We start from the raw sequence: 20784 nt of genomic DNA on the forward strand, positions 1-20784 counted from the left end.
CCCCATTCTCATTTCCAAACCCAACTCGAAACCCAACCCCACCCATAATCCAGCTCCAGCTCAATTCCCCAAGCCAAGTCTAAACCCAATCCCAGCCTCAATCCCAAACACAATTCATTTCTTCACCCCAGCTCCAATCTCTAATTGAACTCCATTCCTATCCTCCAGCGTAACCCCATTTTTATTTGCAAACCCAACCCCAAACTAACCCCCAACCCCAAGCCCAGCCTCGTCCTAAGACTTCACCCTCTCCGCATTCCCCTTCTCACACCTCCATACACCCAGTCCCAACCCCAGCCCCAGACCCACGCCCACTTCCTTCTTCAGACTTCTCCCCAAACCCGGTAACTCCTACCTCAACCCTGCCCCATTTCATCTTCATCTCATTTTCAGATTCAAGTCTGGAACCCTGTTTCTCATTTCCCTAAGTCCCACCACCACCACCACCACCATTGACCAAAGGAAGGTTGACATTGCTTGGCTCCTGGAGGGAACCTCTAAGCCCTTGGAATGTCCCGCCTGATAATTGCTTCTGTTTACCTGGAGTCCTTGGGCCACACCAGGTAGTTTATGCTATTAGTGTGGTTTGTGGGGGCAGAAGGGCTTGGATTGCACTTCATCAGTTTGACCCCTGGAGAGGCTGGAGACTGAATAACTAAGGGCAGCCTTGTGGGTGCTTCATGCCTACGAAACTGACCTCCAATAAAAACCCTAACCTGAACAAGAAGAAGAAAAAAAACGATTAAAAAAATGAATAACAAAATGGCAATAAGTAATAGCTATCAATAATTACTTTAAATGTAAATGGATTAAATGCTCCAGTCGAAACACAGAGGGTGGCTGAATGGATAAGAAAACGAGATCTTTACATGTGCTGCCTAAAGAGACCACACACAGACTGAAAGTAAAGGGATAGAGAAAGATAGCTCACGAAAATGGAAACACGCAAACAAAAAGCTGGGGTAGCAATAATTATACCAGACAAAACAGACTTTAAAACAAAGGCTGTAACAAGAGACAAAGAAAGACCCAGTAATTCCATTTCTGGATATTTATCGGAAGAAACCTAAAACACTACTTTGAGAGCACCTGTGCATCCATCTGTGCATTGCAGCTTTGTGTACAGCGGCCAAGATGTGGAGGCAGCCTGGTGTCCATCAGTGGATGACTGGATAAAGAGGAGGTGGTACATGTACTCGTATACAATGGAACTTTACTCAGACATAAAGAATCAAACCTTGCCATCTGCAACAACAGGGGTGCACTTAGAGGGTACTGCGCTGAGTGGAGTAAGTCAGACAGAGAAAGACAAATAGCATACGATTTCACTTATATGTGGACTCTAAAGAACAAAATAAATGAACAAACAAAACAGAAACAGAATCACAGACACAGAGAACATTTTGAAAACCAGATGAGAGGGGGTGTAGGGGATGGGTGAAAAGGGGGGAGGGATTAAGATGTACAAATGGTAGTCATGGGGATATAAAGTATAGCAGAGGGAATATAGTCAATAATATTGTCATAACTATGTATAATGTCAGATGGCTACTAGATTTATTGGGGTGATCTCTTTGTAAGCTTTATAAATGTCTAATCACTATATTGTACACCTGAAACTGATATTGTATGTCAACTGTAATTGAAAAAAAATTATTTGGTAAAAGAAAACTTGTTCTGAATTAAAAACAAACAAACCCTAGACACGAGCTCCTCTGGTGGGCAGCACTCCATGTGTGTTATCACACATCATTGTTGGGAGGTGCTGTCCTTAGACTCCACTGGGGAGAGATAACTGGAATCTCACACCTGGTGTCTCCTAGATGCTGCCCGATAAGGCTCATCCCTTCGCTTATTTTAAACTGTATCCTTTCACTGTAATAAACTGCAACTGTGAGTGTAACAGTTTTCCTGAGCTCTGTGAGTCATTCTAGCAACTCATTGAACCCTAAGGCAGGCTTGGGGACCCCTGAACTGCAGCGAGTGAGGGGGGATTAAGTCAGAGAGTTAGCCGGGGCCAGAACCCTGGCATTTTGTATGACCTTGATAGGCTTTAGCTTTTCATGTGAGATGGGAGCCACTGGAGGGCTTATAGCAGGAGCGACAGGACTTTAATAAAAAAAAAACCCTCTAAAAGAGGCAACCAACCAAATGGGAAAAGATTTTTGCAAACAACGCCTCCGATAAGGGATTAATATCCAAAATATATAAGGAACTCATACCACTCAACAACAAAAGAACAAACAATCCAATTAAAATATGGGCAGAGGACCTGACTCGACATTTCTCCAAAGAGGACATACAGATGGCCAATACACATATGAAAAAATGCTCAACATCACTAATCATCAGAGAAATGCAAATAAAAACCACAATGAGATCTCACCTCACCCCAGTCAGAATGGCTATCGTCAACAAGACAAATAGTAACAAGTGTTGGAGAGACTGTGGAGAAAAAGGAACCCCCATACACTGTTGGTGGGAATGCAGACTGGTGCAGCCGCTATGGAAGGCAGTGTGGAGGTTCCTCAAAAAATTAAGAATAAAATTACCATATGACCCAGCAAGCCCTGGGTATCTACCTAGAAAATCTGAAAACATTTATCTGTAAAGATATATGTGTTCCAATGTTTATTGCAGCTTTATTTATGGTGGCCAAGACATGGAAACAACCAAAGTGTCCTTCGATAGATAATTGGATAAAGAAGATGTGGTATATATTCACAATGGAATACTATTCTGCCATAAGAAAAGATGAAATGGTGTCATTTGCAACAACATGGGTGGATCTTGAGATTATTATGCTAAGCGAAGTAAGTCAGACAGAAAAAGTCGAGAGCCATATGATTTCACTGATATGTGGTATATAAACCAAAAACAACAACAAAAAATACAAGACAAACAAGTGAAGAAACAAAAACTCATAGACACAAACAATAGTTTAGTGGTTGCCAGAGGGTAAGGGGGGTGGTGGGTGAGAGATGAGGGTAAGGGGGATCAAATATATGGTGATGGAAGGTATATCACTGACTCCGGGTGGTGAACACAGTGGGATTTATAGATGATGTATTACAGAATTGTACACCTGAAACTTATGTAACTTTACTAACAATTGTCACCCCAATAAACTTTAATTTTTAAAAAAAAAACAACATTCTAGATGCTGCCCAGAGAATGAACTGCATGGGGCAGGGGAAGGGCAAGGGCAGAGGCAGAAGTGGTTAGGAAGAGGTGGCAATGAAGCAGGTGATAGATGATGGTGGCTTGCGTCAGAGTGGTAACTGGCTGAGCAAGACAGAGTCAAATTCTGAATGCATTTTAAAGGTGGAGCCGACACTATTTGCTGATGAATCAGCTGTGGCATGTGACAAGAAGAAAGCTGAGGATGACCCCAACCATTGTGGCTTGAGCAACTGGATAAAAATGGTGGTGTCATGGATTTCTTCAGATAAACACCCAGAAGTGGAATTGCTGGGTCATAAGGAAGTTCTATGTTTTTTACTTTTAATTTTTTTTTTTTAAATTGGGGAACAATGTGTTTCTCCAGGGCCCATCAGCTCCAAGTCGTTGTCCTTCAATCTAGTTGTGGAGGGCGCAGCTCAGCTCCAAGTCCAGTTGCCATTTTCAATCTTTAGTTGCAGGGGGCGCAGCCCACCATCCCATATAGAGGAACTGAATGGGCAACCTTGTTGAGAACTCACACTCCAACCAACTGAGCCATTCGGCTACCTGAAAATTCTGTTTTCAATTTTTTGAGGAGTCTCCATACTGTTTTCCGTAGTAGCTGCACCAATTTGCAATCCCACCAATGGTGCTATGTATGGTGCCAGGTGGGTACTAGACTAGTGAAGGAAATCACGGCATAAATTATATAAATGTCTAACCACTATGCTGTACACCTGAAAGTAATATAAAATAATATTGTCAACTCTAACTGAAAAAAATATTTTTTAATAAACATAAGTAAAAAATAAAGAAGCTGTTGACACTCCATACCAAAAAAAAAAAAAAATAGAGGTGTCATTTACTAAGATGGGGGAGACTGTGGGAAGAGCAGACGTGGGGTGTGAGAGATATCGGGAACTCAGTGTCAGATATGTGAGGTTTGAAATGCCTCTTCTCTTCAAGTGGAAATGTTGAGTAACAAGTTTGAGGTGTGAATCTGAAGTTGTAACATCATCATTGCTAGAGTAAGCCCCTGTAAATACTGCTGGCATAAGCCTCAGTAAATATTTCTATTTAAAGAGGCCTCGGTAAAGTATTATTAGAGAAGGCCTCAATTATCGTTATTATTATGAGAAGCCTCTATAAGTATAGTATTACTGTTTTTTTGAGGAGGCCCCAATAAATGTTATGGGTAGGGAGTAAGCCTCCATTAATAAAACAATTATTAGCATAGGCTGTGATAAATATTATTAGAATCATCCTTGCTAAATGGTCTTATTAATTTATGATTGGCATCAGTAAATTTCACGGCAGTCAGCATCAGTTTATTGAATGAACTAAGGAAGGAGAGAATGAAGAGAAGGTCAAGGTCATGAGTGGTGTGTGAAGAGGCAGGTGCAGGGGGTAAAGGCGCAGAGTTCTGGTGTTTCTGGTTGTGGGGGCCTATCAGGGAGGGGGAGGAGGTCGGGAGAGCCAACTGGAAATGGGGCTAGGCTGGGGGGCTGGGAAGTTGTTCTTCCACAGAGCTTTCCACTTACCCTATTATCCTACTGTAATAATATTGTGATTTTTAACAAAAATATATGTATATTTGGTCTGAGTCCTGATTGTGACAGCTCCTAGAACCCCCGGAATTTCTTAAGTGATGAAAGCCGTAAAGGAGTTTGTTTTGCTATGTTAATGAGGTGATTTTTGCACCCCACCTAAGGATGGGGAGTGGTTCTGGTGGAGCCAACCACGTGATTAGAGGACTGGAGCTTTCAGTCTCAGCCCCTGACCTTGGGGAGGAGCGAGAAGCTGGAGGCTGAGTTCAATCCGCAATGGCCAAGGACTCAATCAATCATGCCTATGAAATAAACCATCGTAATAACCCAGAAGGAGAGGGTTCGGGGAGCTTCCAGGTCGGTGAGCACTTGGAGATTTGGGGAGAACGGTGACCTTGGAGAGGCCATGGAAGCTTCTTGGCACCCTTTCCAACGACCTGGCCCTGCGCACCGCTTCCATCTCGCTGTTCCTGAGTTATATCCTTTTATAATGAGCCGGTGCTCCAGTAAGTAAAATGTTTCTCTGAGTTCTGTGAGCCGCTCTAGCAAGTTAATGGAACCTGAGGAGCAGGTCATGGGAACCACCGACCTACAGATGGTTGGTCAGCAGCACAGGTGACAACCTGAACTAGCAATCTGCATCTGCAGCAGGGGGCAGTCTTGCAGGACTGAGCCCTGAACTTGTGATATCGGATGCTGTCTCCAGGCAGATGACATCAGAATCGAGTTAATTGCTTGGTGGTGTCGGGGGAAACATACACATAGGAATTGGTGTCAGAATTGGACCTCCACATCAATTTCCTAGAAGTTGAACTGTCCTCTGGGTGGGGGCTGGGTGATTTATCTCTGTCCGCATGCCTCCAGAAATAGCAGGTTGAGCCGCCATTACCACCCCCCACCACCACCCCAACCACCACACTCACCCCAACCCTCACGGTCACATTATAATAGTTTCACATCAGTTTTATTAGACTCCAACAAATTGCTCTAATGGATATTCCATTTCTCAGACACCCCTCCCCTCCTGACAAGTGGGGACTTGAGTCTTCTCGACTCCCTCCCACCAGGCCCCATTCTTCCTTCTTCCCCCACTGGACTCGGGAGTCAGGAGCCCCCACCCAGAGTCCAGGACCGAGCCCCCTCATGACCCCAGGAACCCGGATTTCAGACCTCTAGACCCTCCCCTCCTCTTCTCCCATTCCTCCTCTCTCTCATTTTAACTTCCAGGAGAAGTTGGTGGATACATTTGGGCTCAGCGGGGCGTGGACAGGCGCCGACATTCATGCATCCGGTAGGCACACATGTAGAAAATTCCTGTGCGAGAAAAGGTCCCACTGGATGCTCCCCACTGAAAGCCCCTGCCCCAGCTTTCCCTTTCTCTCCAGGTGCCCACAGGGCCTGGGGTCTGCCTTCTGGCTCAGTGCTGGGGGACCGTGTGGGACACCCATCGTCTCACCCTCTGGAGTGTTGCCCGCTCTGCCCCAGACACTGCCCTTCCCACCATCAACCCCTGTACCTGCAAAGAACGTCATGAGCAAGGCCACCCAGCCCAGGATGTAAGACCAGGAAAAGCGCCAGTCCCCAAAGCGGCGACCGAGGAAGCTGACGGTGACTCCAGTGTAAATGGCCAAGGCCAGCAGGATGAAAAGGGCTGGGGAGAAGAGGGTGTGGGTGGGAGTGGGGATGGGGGTTAGGGGTGGAGATGGGGTGGGCGTGAGATTGAGGAAAGGGGTGAGATAGGGTCGGTCGATGGAGGTGGAGATAAGGGTGAAGACGTTGAGTTGAAAGTGAGAGCAAAGACGGACAGAGAGTGGGGGTGGGGGAGGGTTGTGCTGCGTCATAAAGAATCTGGTCTTTGTCTCTGCTTCCTGGGAGGCTGGCTCTAAATCCTTGTAATTTCCTGAGTTCTGAGAGTGTCTTTGCTATTCTTGAGCCTTTGGGATCCCGCCTGTTGTTGAGCTGAGATGACTCAGGATGGGAGCTGGTCACCAGAAAGACCAACAACAGGAATAGAGAGTTGGGTTTTGTGCCAGTAGATATCAGCCCCTCTGAGAAGCGGAGTGTGGCTGGAGACTGAGTTCAGTCCCCAGGCCAATGATTCAATCATGAAGCGCCAGTAAAATCTCTGGACGATGGAGCACACTGGAGCCTCCTGGACGTGCTGGGAGGGTGACAGACCCTCTCAAGCGTCTCCCTCTGCATCTGTTTATTTGGCTAGTCTTGAGGTGATCCTTTAGAGTAAAACTAGAATTATCAGCATAGTGCTTTCCTGAGTTCTGTGAGTTGTTCTAGCAAATTTTCAAACCTGATTGGGTCCCAGGAATCCTCAAATTTGTAGCCAAATTTGAACCCTCAAATTTTGTAGGTCAAAAGTGCAGGTGGCCTGGGGACTCTACCTGCAACTGAAGTAGGGGTAGTCTTTTTGGGAACCATACCCTTCAACCTGTGGGATCTGACGCTAGCTCCAGGAAGTTATGCCAGAACTGAACTGCTGTGTTGGAATAGGTGGAATTAGAAATAGTCTTGGAGTTGGTACTGGGCGAGGGGTTGGAATTAGGATGGGAACGAAGCTGAGAGTGAGGAGGAGTCAGAGATAAGAATGGTGTTGGAAGTGGAGCTGGATTGGGCTTAGAGAGTGGCAGGGAGTGGGGAGAGGTTTGGGGAAGTGTGGGTCCACTCACTGGAGGCAAAAAACATGATGCCAGCAGAGAAGGGCCTGGAGACACGGGTGAAGGTGGGCTGCTGAGCGAAGGCCAGGATGCCCATGATGATGCCGGAGGTCGCAGACAGGGAGGACAGGATCATGAAGGCACGAGTGGCATTCCAGTACGCTGTGGGAGCACCCCATGGTCACTCCCATGCCTCCCGTGACCTCGATGGTAAAGGCTGCTACCTCTGAGGGCAGGAATGCCTTGCCACTCTCCATGTCCCTAATCCAGTTCCTCCTTCACCTTTCAGCAAGTGCCTTCCTCATCACCTGGCAAACTCCTATTCATCCTCCAAAGCCCAACTCCCAAATCCCCTTTTCCAGAAAATGTCCCTTTGCCCCTCAGGCATCATCCCCATCCCATGCTCTATGTTGTGCTTCTTTGTCCGTCTCCCCCTCCAGCCTGATTGCTCCCTGAGGACAGGACCCGGGTTGATTCTATGTCACAGATACACACAGCACAGGGTTGCTTTGCACATGGGCTTAGAGAAATATTTGTTGGATGAATGAATGAATGCTGATTCCCCATATTTTCCTGCTAATCATTCTTTATCCTCTCTCCCATTGCTCTATTTCATTTCCTTTATACCACTTGCCCATATCTGAAAATGTCCTATTTATTTATTTATTTATTTATTTATTTTTAACTTGTTTATGATGTCTGTCTCTCCCCAATGAATTCTCAGCTCTATGAGGACAAGGTCTTGCTTTCCCATTCACTGCTATATGCCCAGTACCTAGTGCCTAGCACATAATAGTTGCTCAATAAACGTGTTGAATGAATAGATATTGAGCCCTGGGGATCCGTCTTCTCTCTTTCTATAAAATATATATTGTGTAATATGCTATATTGCTATGTGTCTCTAGAGGTACATAGAGATAGAGATATAGTATATTACATAATATATATTATATACATACTATACATATATAATATGTAATATACATATATATGTATGTAATATGGATTGCAAGAGCCCTGTACTGGAAGTACTACTCTTATTCCCACTTTTATAATATATATATATATATATATATATATATATATATATATATATATATATATATATATATATCATGGCCTGGCACATAGCAAGTAATTAAAAAATACCTCATTCAGTATTTAGCAAATTTAGGGTCCATCTTATTTCTGTATCCCCCAATACCTAGTAGTCTTGACACATAGGAAATATTTAGGAAATGCTATTCCCAGCCACACTCGCCCTAGCCTGACTTCTATTTTGTGCCAGGAGATATAACCTCTCCCTACTTAATTCCTCAATCAGTACATCCTGTAACTGTACTAGGAAGAAATCCGAGCTCTGCCCCTTCCATGCTGAGTGACCTTGGGTTGGTCCTTTTCCCTCTCTGAGCCATAGGGTTCTCCATCTGCAAAACAGGTGGCCCTTCGGCTGTGAGGTTCTGCCCCGCAGGGCTCTGACCCCAAGCACAACCCAGACCCTGCCCTGCAGTCTCACCGATGCTGTCTGTCTGCAGGTAGCACTTGCTGCCCAGGCAATACCGCCATAAGCCCTGGTGGGCAAAGGACCCCGACAGCCGGTACTGCATCCAGTGGTCTGTCGCTGTGGCCACCACCAGGAGGATGGTCCCCACCCAGGCACAGAAGAGGCCGCCACTCATGAAGCTGTACATGGTGATCTGTGGGGAAGGGGAGAGATGGGGTCAGGAACTGGACTCCTGGGTCCTGGAGGAGGAAAGGGCAGGGGGACTGGGCTCCTGGGTCCTGGGGAAGGAGGGGCTGTGAGTCTAGACTCCTAAATCTGAGAGAGGAGGGATTGAAGCCCTAGACCCTTAGGTCCTGGAGGAGAAAGGGGCTGGGGGCCTGGACTTCCAGGTCCTAAGTGGGGAGGAGGCTAGGAGTTGGGACCTCTCCAGGTCCCTGGGATAGAAAGGAGCTGGAGGATGGGAGGCCTAAGTCTTGGGGGAGGAGGGGTTCACAGGTCCCATGCCTGGTCCCTACCTGAATGGCACAGCCTGTCCTGAGCCCTCTGTCCGCCTCGGCCCCTCTGTGCAGACTGTGTCGAGCCAGTTCGCTGGCCTCTTTGCTCCCTGGGTCCCCCAAATCCCTTAAGCCTCCCCACACAATGGCCCCATGGCCCAGCAGCTTCCAGCAGGCAGAAGTGCAACGGTGGCAGAGGCCCCAAATGGAATTCGCTGACACAGGGATCCAGGCGCTCCCTCCCTGCTGGCCTCTCTCTGTGACCATTCCGACCACCCTCCCACCCTTTCACAGGCCTTGCTCATGGCACCCACTGGGTTGGCCTGAGCTGCGTAAGCACACACACAGACACAAGACATCAGAACAGCTATCCATTTATTGCTCAACCAGGGCAGGAACTGGGGTGGTGTTTGGATACACTGGGCCTATGGGGTTCTTTGCGGGTGGGGTCATAGGGCATGTAGCAGTAGGGGCTGGGACAAGATAGAGGTTGAGGACGAGATGGGGTTGGGTGGGATGGAAGATGGGCTGGGTCTGGGATCCAGTTTAGGTGAAGGGTAAGGATTGGGTTGGCCTGAGGTAGGTGGGGAGTGAGGATGAAGAAGCTGGGAATGAAGTGGGTTGGGGTGTAGATGGGGACGGAGATGGGAATGAATGGGATTGGGACTATGGCACCGAGAGTGGGGATGGGATGGGGGCTGCACAGGTACCTGTGAGTAGCTTTGGGGTTAAGAATGGGGTCTGGATGGAGTTGGAGGAGCCCCTGGGGTTGAGAATGAGGTGAGGGTTGTCGCTATAGTTGGGGTTACTGTCAGAATGGGGAGAGTCACTGAGTATGAGGTTTAAGGCTTTTTTAGCTTGGAATCCTAAGTCAGGTCCAGATTTCACCAGCTGACTCTCAGGCTCCACTCCTAAAGCCATGGTTTTGGGGGAAGAAGGATGGGAGCTGGATGCTTCTTAGGGTACCTTTGACAGGGTTGACATGGCTGGCAGCTCCAGGAAAACCCTCGCGGTGACCCCGAGGGTGCCCTCCCCCCACCAGAGTCCTAATATTCAGCATCCCAGTCCTCAGCCGCAGGTGACAGGTCCAAGGGTGGCTCCGGACCTTGCACTTCCTTCTTCTCATCCTGGGCAGGCGGTGCTGGTGGTGATGGTGGTGTCATCAGCGGGGTCCTGAGGCCAGCCCCAGAGCCCCCTGCCCAGCCCTTCTCTGGCTGCTCAGCTCTCCCAGGTCCCCATCGCCGCTGGCTCCGGCCCCGGCCTGGCCTGCGTGGGACGTCCCAGCCCCCGCGTCCCCTGGATGGCCTCTTGGTGGTGCCTGGGTGGGTGCAATTTGCTTGGGGGTTGCAGGGGCAGGAGGGCAAGGACTGTTGAAAGGTGTACGCCCCCATCAGGGCACTGTGCAGAAGGTAGGAGAGGGCATCCAGACGGATGGGGACCGTGACAGAGGCCAGGTTCTCGGGGAGACCCAGGTGGGCTGGATCTGGGGTGCCCAAGAGAGCAGGTGGCAGGGCTGGGAAAGGTGGAAGGGGCCACGACTCAGTCCCAGGTGATGGCAGGGGCAGGCTGTTCCTAGAATGACAAGAGGATCAAGTCAGTGATTCTCATCATCTCCTTATGTCTTTCCTAGTGCAGCCTGGCTGCCTCTGTGCTTCTCCCCAAGTCCATTTCTCTCTATCCTGAGTTCTGCGTCCACCTCTGCCGCCCTCACCCCCTTCTCCCCACCCCTCTCTCCTTCCACACCCCTCTCTGTTTCTTCCCATTTCTCTTTACAGAGAGACAGGCAGCTCTGCCAAAACTTCAGCACCAGACGGAACTCCGTTCCAGTTCCAGGCTGCCTCTCTTGCTCACGGTGTGTGTGGCCAAATCACTTTCCCACTCTGAACCTGAACTTTTCATACCGAAAGATGGCTTTTGATGGTATCAAAGGTGCCTATTAAAGGGCTGGGTCTGGGCAGTGTTCAAGAAATGTAGATTATTATTATTATTATTATTATTATTATTATTATTATTATTATTATTATTTCTCCAGCCCTACAACTGTTCCTGACATCTTCCATTCTCCTGGTTCTTCCATTCTTCAAATTTCTGTTCCATGAATACCTGTTCCTAGCTCTCTGTCTAGTTCTAAGTATCTCACTCAACTCTGTCACCAACATCCCCTAAGATTCTTTCTATGTGATGATAGCTGAGACTTTTTTTTTCTCTGATACTTTCTCTGGCTTTATTCACCACTCTGATTTTCTCTGTGCCCTCCTTTCTTTGGGTCTCTGTCCTCCGCGCAGGTCGTGAGTCTCTCACCCCTCAGGCCCAGTCTCTTCCTTTCGCTGTTCCATCCTCACAGGGATCTCTCAAGTTTCTTCTAGCACCTTCCACCTGATTTCTCCAAGACCCACGGAAACGGGAGGGGTCGGGAAGAAAACGGGCGGGCGGGACTTTTCAGAAACGGGGCGTGGCCTGTACAGCGTGAGTCGCCATGGGAAAGAACGGCAGGGTGGGTTCGCAGGAGCTAGTTCCTCAATCCCACTCAGCTCAGGACACAGTGCCCACCTCCCCAATACCTAGGAGTCTAGGCCCCCAGCTCCTCTTCCCTCAGACTCAGGAGTCAGGACCCCTAGCCTCTCCTCTCTCTCCATTGGTATACCTGTTTTCCGGGGGCCTGCTGGTGTTCTTTAGGATTAAGGGGACATTTAGACAGGGAAATCTGGACGTCTGAACCCTCCCCAGGGTAGAGAGGTTAGTAGATGAGCTGGGAATCTTAGGGGCTGGATTCCATTCTAACCTCTGTCTCTGACTTATTCTGTGACCTTAAGTCTATGCCTCATTTTCCCCATCTGAGAAATGGGGCTATTATTACCTCCCAGGTTCTTGGGAGGTTTAAAGAATACCGCGTGTGTAAAGTCGTCAACACAGAAACTGAACTGTAATTAGTCTCAACAAATGAGAGTCACTTATCGTTATTGCTGATGGCATTTTATTAAGAAGCAATAGTCATTCTTATACCCATTCATTTAAGAAATACATACCAGTGCCTGTCCTGTGCTGGGCTGGGCACTGGGGATGTAGCTCAAGACAAGAAGATAGAGACGCTATTCCCGTGGAACTTACATGTGGCAGAAAGAGACAGATAAGACACAAACAATACATTTCCTGTAAGTGCTGTGAAGATGTGAAGTCAGGGCTAGGGGATATAGAGGCACTGGGGCAGCTACCTTAGATAAGATGGTTATGGAAGGAGCCAGAAGACGTCGGACTTGAGTATTTCCAGTGGAGGGAACAGCAAACGCAAAGGTTTGAGAGTGGAATTAGTGTAGCGTTTGAGGGACTGGGCAGGAATGAGCTGGGAAGAGAGGAATAGGTCTATTTAAAAATATATATATATATTTTCAAATTCTTTGTATTTACAGAAAAGTCACAAGGATGCTAAGTACAGAGTTCCCATATACTCCACACCCAGCTTCCTTAATATTATCTTTTTACATTGTCGTGGAGCATTTGTCACAAGTAAGAAATCAATATGACTGTTAACTAAACTCCAGACTTTATTTGGATTTTACCAATTTTTATACTAATGCCTTTTTTGTCCCCTTCTGTTCCAGAATACAAGGCAGAATACCATTCAGTCATCACATCTCTTTTGTCTTCTCTGGTCTGGGGCAGTTTCTGTCTTTCCTTGTTTTTCACGACCTTTATGTTTTTGAGAAATATTAACTAGTCAGCTATTTTATAAAACAGAGACCTGGGGCCGGCCCGGTGGCTCAGGAAGTTAGAGCTCCATGCTCCTAACTCCGAAGGCTGCCGGTTCGATTCCCACATGGGCCAGTGGGCTCTCAACCACAAGGTTGCCAGTTCGATTCCTTGACTCCCTCAAGGGATGGTGGGCTCCGCCCCCTGCAACTAAGATTGAACACGGCACCTTGAACTGAGCTGCCTCCCGGATGGCTCAGTTGGTTGGAGCGCATCCTCTCAACCACAAGGTTGGCGGTTCGACTCCTGCAAGGGATGGTGGGCTGTGCCCCCTGCAGCTCGCAACAGCAACTGGACCTGGAGCTGAGCTGCGCCCTCCACAACTAAGACTGAAAGGACAACAACTTGAAGCTGAACGGCACCCTCCACAACTAAGATTGAAAGGACAACTTGACTTGGAAAACAGGCCTGGAAGTACACACTGTTCCCCAATAAAGTCCTGTTCCCCTTCCCCAATAAAATCTTAAAAAAAAAAAAAAAAAAAAAAACAGAGACCTGTTTCAATTAATAATTGTAACTCATTTAATCCTCATTTCAAACAGGATCAAATTGTGCCTCACAGAAATTAAGTAAGCTGCCTTAGGGCACAACGGGGATTTGAACCCTGGGCAGCCTGGCTCCAGAGTCTGTGCTTTTAATGGAGATACAAGTAGAAGCCAGATATTGCAGAGGACCTTGTAGGCTACAGTAAAGACTTTGGATGCTTTTCTTTTTTTTTTTAGATGACTTTGAACATTTGAAAGCAGAGATATGACATAATTTGATTTATGTTTTATGAAGAGCACTGTGTCTGTAGTTTGGAGAATGGATTGTGGTGGAAAGCAAGAGTGGACATATGGGAGGAAGCTGCTATGGTCCGGGCGAGGGGTGGCAGTGACACCAAGGAAGGCGGGATGAGTAGGGATGGGAATGAATTTGAGATGTATAGTTGACCCTTGAACAACATGGTTTTGAACTGCAAGGGTCCACTTATATGCAGATTTTCTTTTCTGATAAATACATACAGACTATAAATGCATTTTTCTCTTCCTTATGATTTTCTTAATAACATTCTTTACTCTAGCTTACTTTATTGTAAGAATACAGTATATGATACATATAACATACAAAATACGTGTTAATCTACTGTTTGTGTTTTCCTAAAGGCTTCTGGTCAACAGTAAGCTATTAGTTAAGTTTTGGGGGAGTTAAAAATTATAGATGGGAAAATCTGCACAGGGATCCAAACCCTAACACCCACAGTGTTCAAGGGTCAACTGTATTTTGGAGGAAGAACTATCAGGACTTGCTGTAAGACTTCTGGGGGTGAGTAATGGGGAAATAATGATGCAGTTTTCCACCTGCGCAGTCCCTTTGAACAAGAATCTTCTTTTGAGAGGTTCACAACAACATCCCATTTTAAGGATGAGAAATCCCAGATATTAGCTTTCACTTTCTGAGTTCTCTTGAATCCAGGCCCTTTGCTGGATGATGCTGGCGACACTGAAATGATGCAGAACCAGTACCTGCCCTCCTAGGGCTCTCAGTCTTGAGGGGTGGGGGGCAGACACAGAAATGGACAGTAACATTCCAGCATTATCATGTAACCAGAGGCCTAAATGAGTCCGGGACTCATGCTGCCTGCGCCACTCAGCCAATAGATTGACACAGGAGTTGAGTCAGAGAATAAGCGTTTATTATCAGAGCACCAGTAATCTGAGAAGGCAGAGGGTTAACACCTCCAAAAACTGCCTTACATTCTCAGACCCGCTGGGATATTTAAGAGAAAATCACGGCACTCTCCCAGAGGCTGCAAGACCGTCCTGGAGGTTCTATCTCCTATCATGATGCCCCCTTCTGTTATATCTCTTGTGGCGCCAGTGATCCCGGAACGGTGGGGGAGTAACCTGGAAAAAATGCTAAGCGATGGAGTTTGTAAAAGCAAGCATTTACAAGGTGATCTTTTAAGATAAGGAGCTGGAACCAGGACAGGGCGTCCCAGAGGCATTCTGAGTACTGGGGGCCCAGCTGGGCCCTGCTTCAATCAGACCCAGGACACAAGGAGGAACAGGAGCAATGAGTGCCCAAGGAAAGGGGTGGAGGGTAAGGTCAGGGAGGTGTTTCTAGAGAAGGAGGCCCAGTGAGCAAAGGCCAGGTATCTGGAAGCTAAAGACTTTTTTTTTATGAAGAAAGCAGGGTTGCCTTTCATGGCGACTGTGATTAGGATCTGGGTCCCCAGATTTTTAGTCTGGGTCTATCTGTCCCAGATTATGTCTAGACAGGGTTTGGAAATTGAGGGTTCGAATCCCTGCTCCGCTATTTACCAGCGCACGCTGGTGAGGCTTATTGAGTCTCCGTTTCTTCGCGAAATAGCGCTTACTGCTCGATTCCAGCGTGATGGGAATGCTCCTTGTTTCGTGCCGTTATTGTTTCTCCTGTTTCTGCAATGAAGGTCAGACCTCCTCATTTACCACCTACCTGGCCCTTTAAGGGACCTCTTCCACGCCAGGAGGGCGGTGGAGGGATCTTGGCGTCTCTAAGGAAATGATTTTTATACTCAGCTTCCAAAATTGACAGGCAAGTACTGAAAAGTGACCAATCAACTGCTGCGTCGGGGGTAAGCGAAGCTTCCGATTCGTGGGAATACTGTGGCATTGATTGCTCTGAGCCCCGCCCACTCCTTGATACGTAGCGCAGCGCGAGACATCGTCCTCGGCTTTGATTGGTGGATGAGCTTCCGTTTGTAACTGACTTTTTTTTGTTTCGGCGTCTCCTGGGGTCAGTTGCCCGCGCTCGCCAAGGGTGGCGTTGTTCGCGTCGGCCGCGTCGTGAGAGACCCAGCCTAGACCTAGAGATACGAGCGAAGCTGGGAGAGGACAAGAGGCCCTGGGCTGAGAGGGGAATCCCGCCTAGGGGTCTTCTTGCCCACTAGAGAGCCCCATTGCCCCATCCCCGCCTTAGGACCAAACCATTCCTTTCCCTGCTCCCCATCCCCCACCCCACCCCGCCACGGCCTCAGACCGTCCAAGTCACAGGGCTCACAGGGTTCACGTATTTTCTTAAGTCCCCGCCCTGGAGACTCTGGGGGCCCTGCTCTCTCCCTTGAGCCGTAACCACTCATCCAAGCCTTCCAACTTGGAGGTCCTTCTGAATGCAGGTTAGGCACAGGGCCTTCGGGTCTTGGGAGCTCCTCTCACTGCCACCCCTACCTGCCCTTATTTCCTCCCTCCACTCCCCAAACCCCCAGGTCCAAGAGGTCATCCTTGCCTCCCTTCCTTGGAGGAATCTCCCACCTCACTGCTCCCCACCCAGCCCTTTCAAGGCCCAGGGGTCACCTTTAGACTTTGACCCAGGAGCTCTCTGCATTTTCACCACCCCTTATTTCTAGACTCTATTCCAAGTACGTACTTTTATCTAATTCAATCCTGACAACAGCCCTAATAGGTATTCTCATGTTACAGATGAGGAAACTAATAACTTACTCAAAGTCATGTAGCTAAATGTATGGCCTTTCTTAGCTGCTCTGGCTATATGTTTCTTAGGTTTTATATCCTCTTAGAGGAAAATAAGGAATTTTGAACTGACATTAGGTGGAGATACACCTGTGAAGGTAGATCATCTGGTGATGGCTTCTGGGGAAGAGAGGATTGAGAGCTATCGCAAAGGAGATGGCACAGAATACCTGGCATGTAGGGTAAAAAAGTGATAGCTCAAAGTTGGCTTCTGTTATGTAATAAAGAATTTGGCCTTTGTCCCTGGCTCCTGGGAGGGAGCCTCTAAACCCTTGGAATTTTCTGAGTGACAGGAAGGTCTTTGTTATCTACAGTAGGACCCTTGGACCACACCTGAATTTATGCTAATAAGGCTGGAAACCAAGACTAGGGGGAGCTTCCTGGCTGGTGACACACATCCACTTGCTGGGAAGGCAATGCATCTTGACACAGCGTTGCATTGGGGACCTTCCCTGGCCTCTCCCTATGCATCTCATCTTTTGGCGGTCCTGATATGTAGCCTTTATAATAAAACTAATCGTATGTACAGCACTTTCCTGAGTTCTGTGAGTCGTTGTAGTGAATTACTGCCCATGAGGTCACGGGAACCCCTGAATTTATTATAGTCAGTCAGAAGTGCTGGTGGCCTGGGATCTCTGAGCTTGTGGCTGGTGTCTGCAGTGGGTATGGAGGTAGTGCAGCCCGAATTTCACAGTCCAGCACGGTTAGGATGTGTGAGTCAAGTGGGTACCGAGGTGATAACTGGGCCTCAGCCGTCTAGAAGGTATCTCACCCAAGAGGTCAGCGAGAGGCCATGTGGCATCTGCTAGTGGTGGAACTGGAGAAGGTGTCAGTGAAAGAAACAGAGGAGTCCAGAAAGTCACTGGGCACACCCAAATCCTCACACTTTGCTCCATGAGAAAGCCAGTGTTTGGACACCTGCCACACAGGGCCAGCAGGGTTAGCCAGAGAAGCTGCTTCAGCCAACAAGAGGCCATAGCTGCAGCCAGTTAGATCAAGAGTCACTTGTCCCCATACCTGTCCCTCCTCTAAGCCCCAATATGTTGGGAAACTTGAAGTGGAAATGGAGAAGAGGTGTGTGAGGGACAACTGGTATCCCTGTCTTCTCCAAGGAGTCAGGTCTCAGCTTAAACCTCTGCTGGATGGAGAGGGGAGGCAAGGGGGTTTAAACCAAGTTTGAGGTGAAGATTTAAGAGTAGGCTGAGTTCTAATCATCAGAGCTGACTAGAAAGTTACGGAATGTCCGAGACACTGTTAAGGGCTGAGAAAAAGTTTTAACAACACAACTGAGTCAGTGATTAGAAATATGGAACTGTTTTATATTTATATTTCCTGGAGTTGATAGTCTCTCATTAACTGATTACAGAGGATATTTGGCAATGAAGAAAGTCCAAGCTGGGTCTTCTGACTCCAGGTAGAGTTTTTTTTGTTTTCTTTTTAAACTAATTAATGTTTTTCATCTACACAACATTGCCTTTCCCCAAGAGTACTGGATAACAACATCATCCCCACCAGCCCCTCCGATCCCAAGTCATGATTGCAGAAGTCAGGACCTTAACACACATTTCAAAGTTCCCAACCCCTGGTCAAACCTGTTGCCCTAGCAACACAACCTTGTAATCTTGCAGTTTCCCAGGTCACACAAACTTGGAAGGATTGCTCTCGTGGCAGGATTTGGGGTTTGAGGAAGAAAAACAGAGGTCCCTCTAGTATCTTCCCCACTCTAAGTTTATGAAAAGGCATTCATGACCTGCAGTGCTCATCTATTTTAGGACCTGTCTGGGTTTTGGATTTCACTTCTGCTATCTCACAGTGTGACCTAGGCAAGACCCTGTCCCTCTCTAAGACCCATCTATAAAAGGGAAGCACTCAGTGACCCCATCCATGAGTCTGTAATTCTGTTACCGTGTACGCTGACTTCTGGAGGCCAACTTCAGTCCTTGAAGCCAATTCAGTTTTTAATTTTATTCAATACCTGGATGTGCTGGCACATTTGGAAGCAAAACATGTTAGAGTGGGCCTGCTTACTATATCATCAACTACCCGGTAACTACCACGTCAAACTCCTGGCCAGAAGGGAGACTTCCCTAGTCTTTGGTCAAAAATTCCCTTAACATTTTATGAGTTATTAGGTGGGATAATATAAGCATTAAGCAACAGCGCCTGTAGTAAGTGCTCAATATATGTTAGTGTCACAGACGTTTTTACAGATAAATAGCTCTGGAATTTGAGAGGGTTTAGCTGAAGTGGATATTATCTCTGAACATCCTCGGTTTTTCTCTCGCTCAGGACATCGGCCACACCCCTCTGCTTGTGCTTGGAAAACGTTAACTTGTTCGTTCACAGCTTTTTCCTCTCAGTCTAAGTTGTCATCTTTTGAAATTATATGCCTTCCCTTCTAAATCTTGCCCTGCTCTTTAGCATCTCTTAAATTTATTGTTATTTATTGCCCCTTTGGCGAAAGAAAAGAAATGTTTATTATCAAGTGATATGATTTTTTACATAGAAAATCCCAAATAATTTACAGATGAATTACTTAAAGAGGCAAATTTCACAAGGTTGATCGATACAAGGATAACGTGCAAAATTCAAGTGTATTCCTACATACCAGAATCAACAAGAAAATGAAATCAAAAGAAATGCACCATTTTTAATAGAACCAAAAAATATCAAATACCTAGAAAGAAATCTAACAAAAATATGCATGTGTTCTACATGGAAGATTACAAAACATTATAGAGAAAAATAATGTTAAAGGACACAATTAAATTAGAGAAAATACCATGTAAAATATTGACAGGATTTTATAAAGATGTCAATTGTTCCCAATTAAATAGCATCTTTTTAAAAAATTTACTTTCCAATTACAATTGACATACAATTATATTAGTTTCAGGTGTACAGCATAGTGATTAGACATTTATATACCTTACAAAGTGATCATCTGGATAAATCTAGTACTATCTGACACCACGCATAGTTATTACAATCTTATTGACTATATTCCCTATGCTGTACCTTACATCCCTGTGACTGTATAACTGGCAATTTGTACTTTTTAATTCCTTCACCTTTCGTCCATTCCCCCAATCCCCTCTCATCTTGATCCTGTGGACTATAAGCTAGATCGTTTAGGTCTCAGTCTCTCCACAAGCCAAGCCAAGTGCCCAGGGCTCTGAGTCCTTTTCACTCACGAGCGCTCTCTTCAGGAAGAATTGCGAAGTACAAGGAAAGCTGTGGTTTTAGAGTCAGCCAGCCAGTTGGGATTCCTGATTCCGCCCATCTCTCCTGGTGGCTTCAGGTAAGTAAATTCACCTCTGTGAGTCTCAGATATCTTCACCGTGAAGATATTCTTTATCATACACCACGAAGATACACTTTATCATGCACCACAGGAACTACACCACAGAGCTCAATTAGAACTATGAACTCCGGGGAAGGACGAAGAGACAGCTATAAATAACTTACTCACAATGTAATACCTAGGAGGTGCTTAAAAATATGAATTTCCTTCCTCCCCTTCCCTCCCTCATAATTACACTGCCACTTATGCGGTCTGACAATTAAGTTCATAAACTCCTCCTAGAAAAAGTGCTGCATACCTCATTGCTGAATCTCACTACAGTCACCTTTGAAATACTCCCCTTGGGAAGCTATGCACTGATGCCAGTGCCTAGTCCACCCTTCAAAGCAATTTTGGAACTCTTTTTCTGGAATGGCCATCAGAGCTGTCATTATATTACCCTTGACGTCCTGAATGTCATCAAAATGTCTTCCTTTCAATATTTCCTTGATCTTTGGGTAAAGAAAGAAGTCACTGGGGGCCAGATCGGGTGAGTAGGGAGGGTGCTCCAATACAGTTATTTGTTTACTGGCTAAAAACTCCCTCACAGACAGTGCCGTGTGAATTAGTGCTTTGTCATGATGCAAGAGCCATGAATTGGTGAAAAGTTCAGGTCGTCCAACTTTTTCACACAGCCTTTTCAGCACTTCCAAATAGTAAACGTAGTTAACTGTTTGTCCAGTTAGTATAAATTCATAATGAATAATCCCTCTGATATCAAAAAAGGTTAGCAACATCATTGCAAACAAGTTCTTGAACTTAATTGTCCAACCTTGTATGTACAGTTTGTGATCTGAGAAAATCCTATTTGACCTGCTTTTACCCAT

The 20784-nt window shown here is 46.6% G+C and overlaps 2 protein-coding genes across 2 annotated transcripts; both read right to left on the reverse strand.

Moving 5' to 3' along the window:
• Positions 1-5657: 5657 nt before the first annotated feature.
• Positions 5658-9448, reverse strand: LIM2 (lens intrinsic membrane protein 2). The gene is made up of 5 exons (XM_033127035.1): positions 9398-9448; positions 8895-9075; positions 7391-7540; positions 6226-6360; positions 5658-6023 (listed from the first exon to the last, which is right to left on the reverse strand). The coding sequence occupies exons 2-5, from the start codon at positions 9067-9069 to the stop codon at positions 5962-5964; spliced, it is 522 nt and encodes a 173-aa protein (XP_032982926.1). The 5' UTR covers positions 9070-9075; positions 9398-9448; the 3' UTR covers positions 5658-5961.
• A 543-nt stretch (positions 9449-9991) lies between these two features.
• Positions 9992-11778, reverse strand: C15H19orf84 (chromosome 15 C19orf84 homolog). The gene is made up of 2 exons (XM_033127036.1): positions 11678-11778; positions 9992-10948 (listed from the first exon to the last, which is right to left on the reverse strand). Exons 1-2 carry the CDS (start codon positions 11710-11712, stop codon positions 10423-10425), a joined length of 561 nt encoding a protein of 186 aa, XP_032982927.1. The 5' UTR covers positions 11713-11778; the 3' UTR covers positions 9992-10422.
• Positions 11779-20784: the final 9006 nt, after the last annotated feature.

The sequence above is a fragment of the Rhinolophus ferrumequinum genome, chromosome 15 (genome assembly GCF_004115265.2).
Source record: "Rhinolophus ferrumequinum isolate MPI-CBG mRhiFer1 chromosome 15, mRhiFer1_v1.p, whole genome shotgun sequence".
In the NCBI taxonomy this organism is placed as follows: Eukaryota; Metazoa; Chordata; class Mammalia; order Chiroptera; family Rhinolophidae; genus Rhinolophus; species Rhinolophus ferrumequinum.

Excerpts from the sequence above, each read along its gene's own strand:
- LIM2 (XM_033127035.1), bottom strand. The coding sequence starts at position 9,069 with ATGTACAGCTTCATGAGTGGCGGCCTCTTCTGTGCCTGGGTGGGGACC. Across the intron at positions 6,361-7,390 it reads CATCATGTTTTTTGCCTCCA|CCCTTTTCATCCTGCTGGCC; the intron begins GTGAGTGGACCC and ends TCTTCTCCCCAG. Across the intron at positions 6,024-6,225 it reads GCTCATGACGTTCTTTGCAG|GAATTTTCTACATGTGTGCC; the intron begins GTACAGGGGTTG and ends TTTCTCGCACAG.
- C15H19orf84 (XM_033127036.1), bottom strand. The coding sequence starts at position 11,712 with ATGGAACAGCGAAAGGAAGAGACTGGGCCTGAGGG. Across the intron at positions 10,949-11,677 it reads GAAGAGACTGGGCCTGAGGG|GAACAGCCTGCCCCTGCCAT; the intron begins GTGAGAGACTCA and ends TTGTCATTCTAG.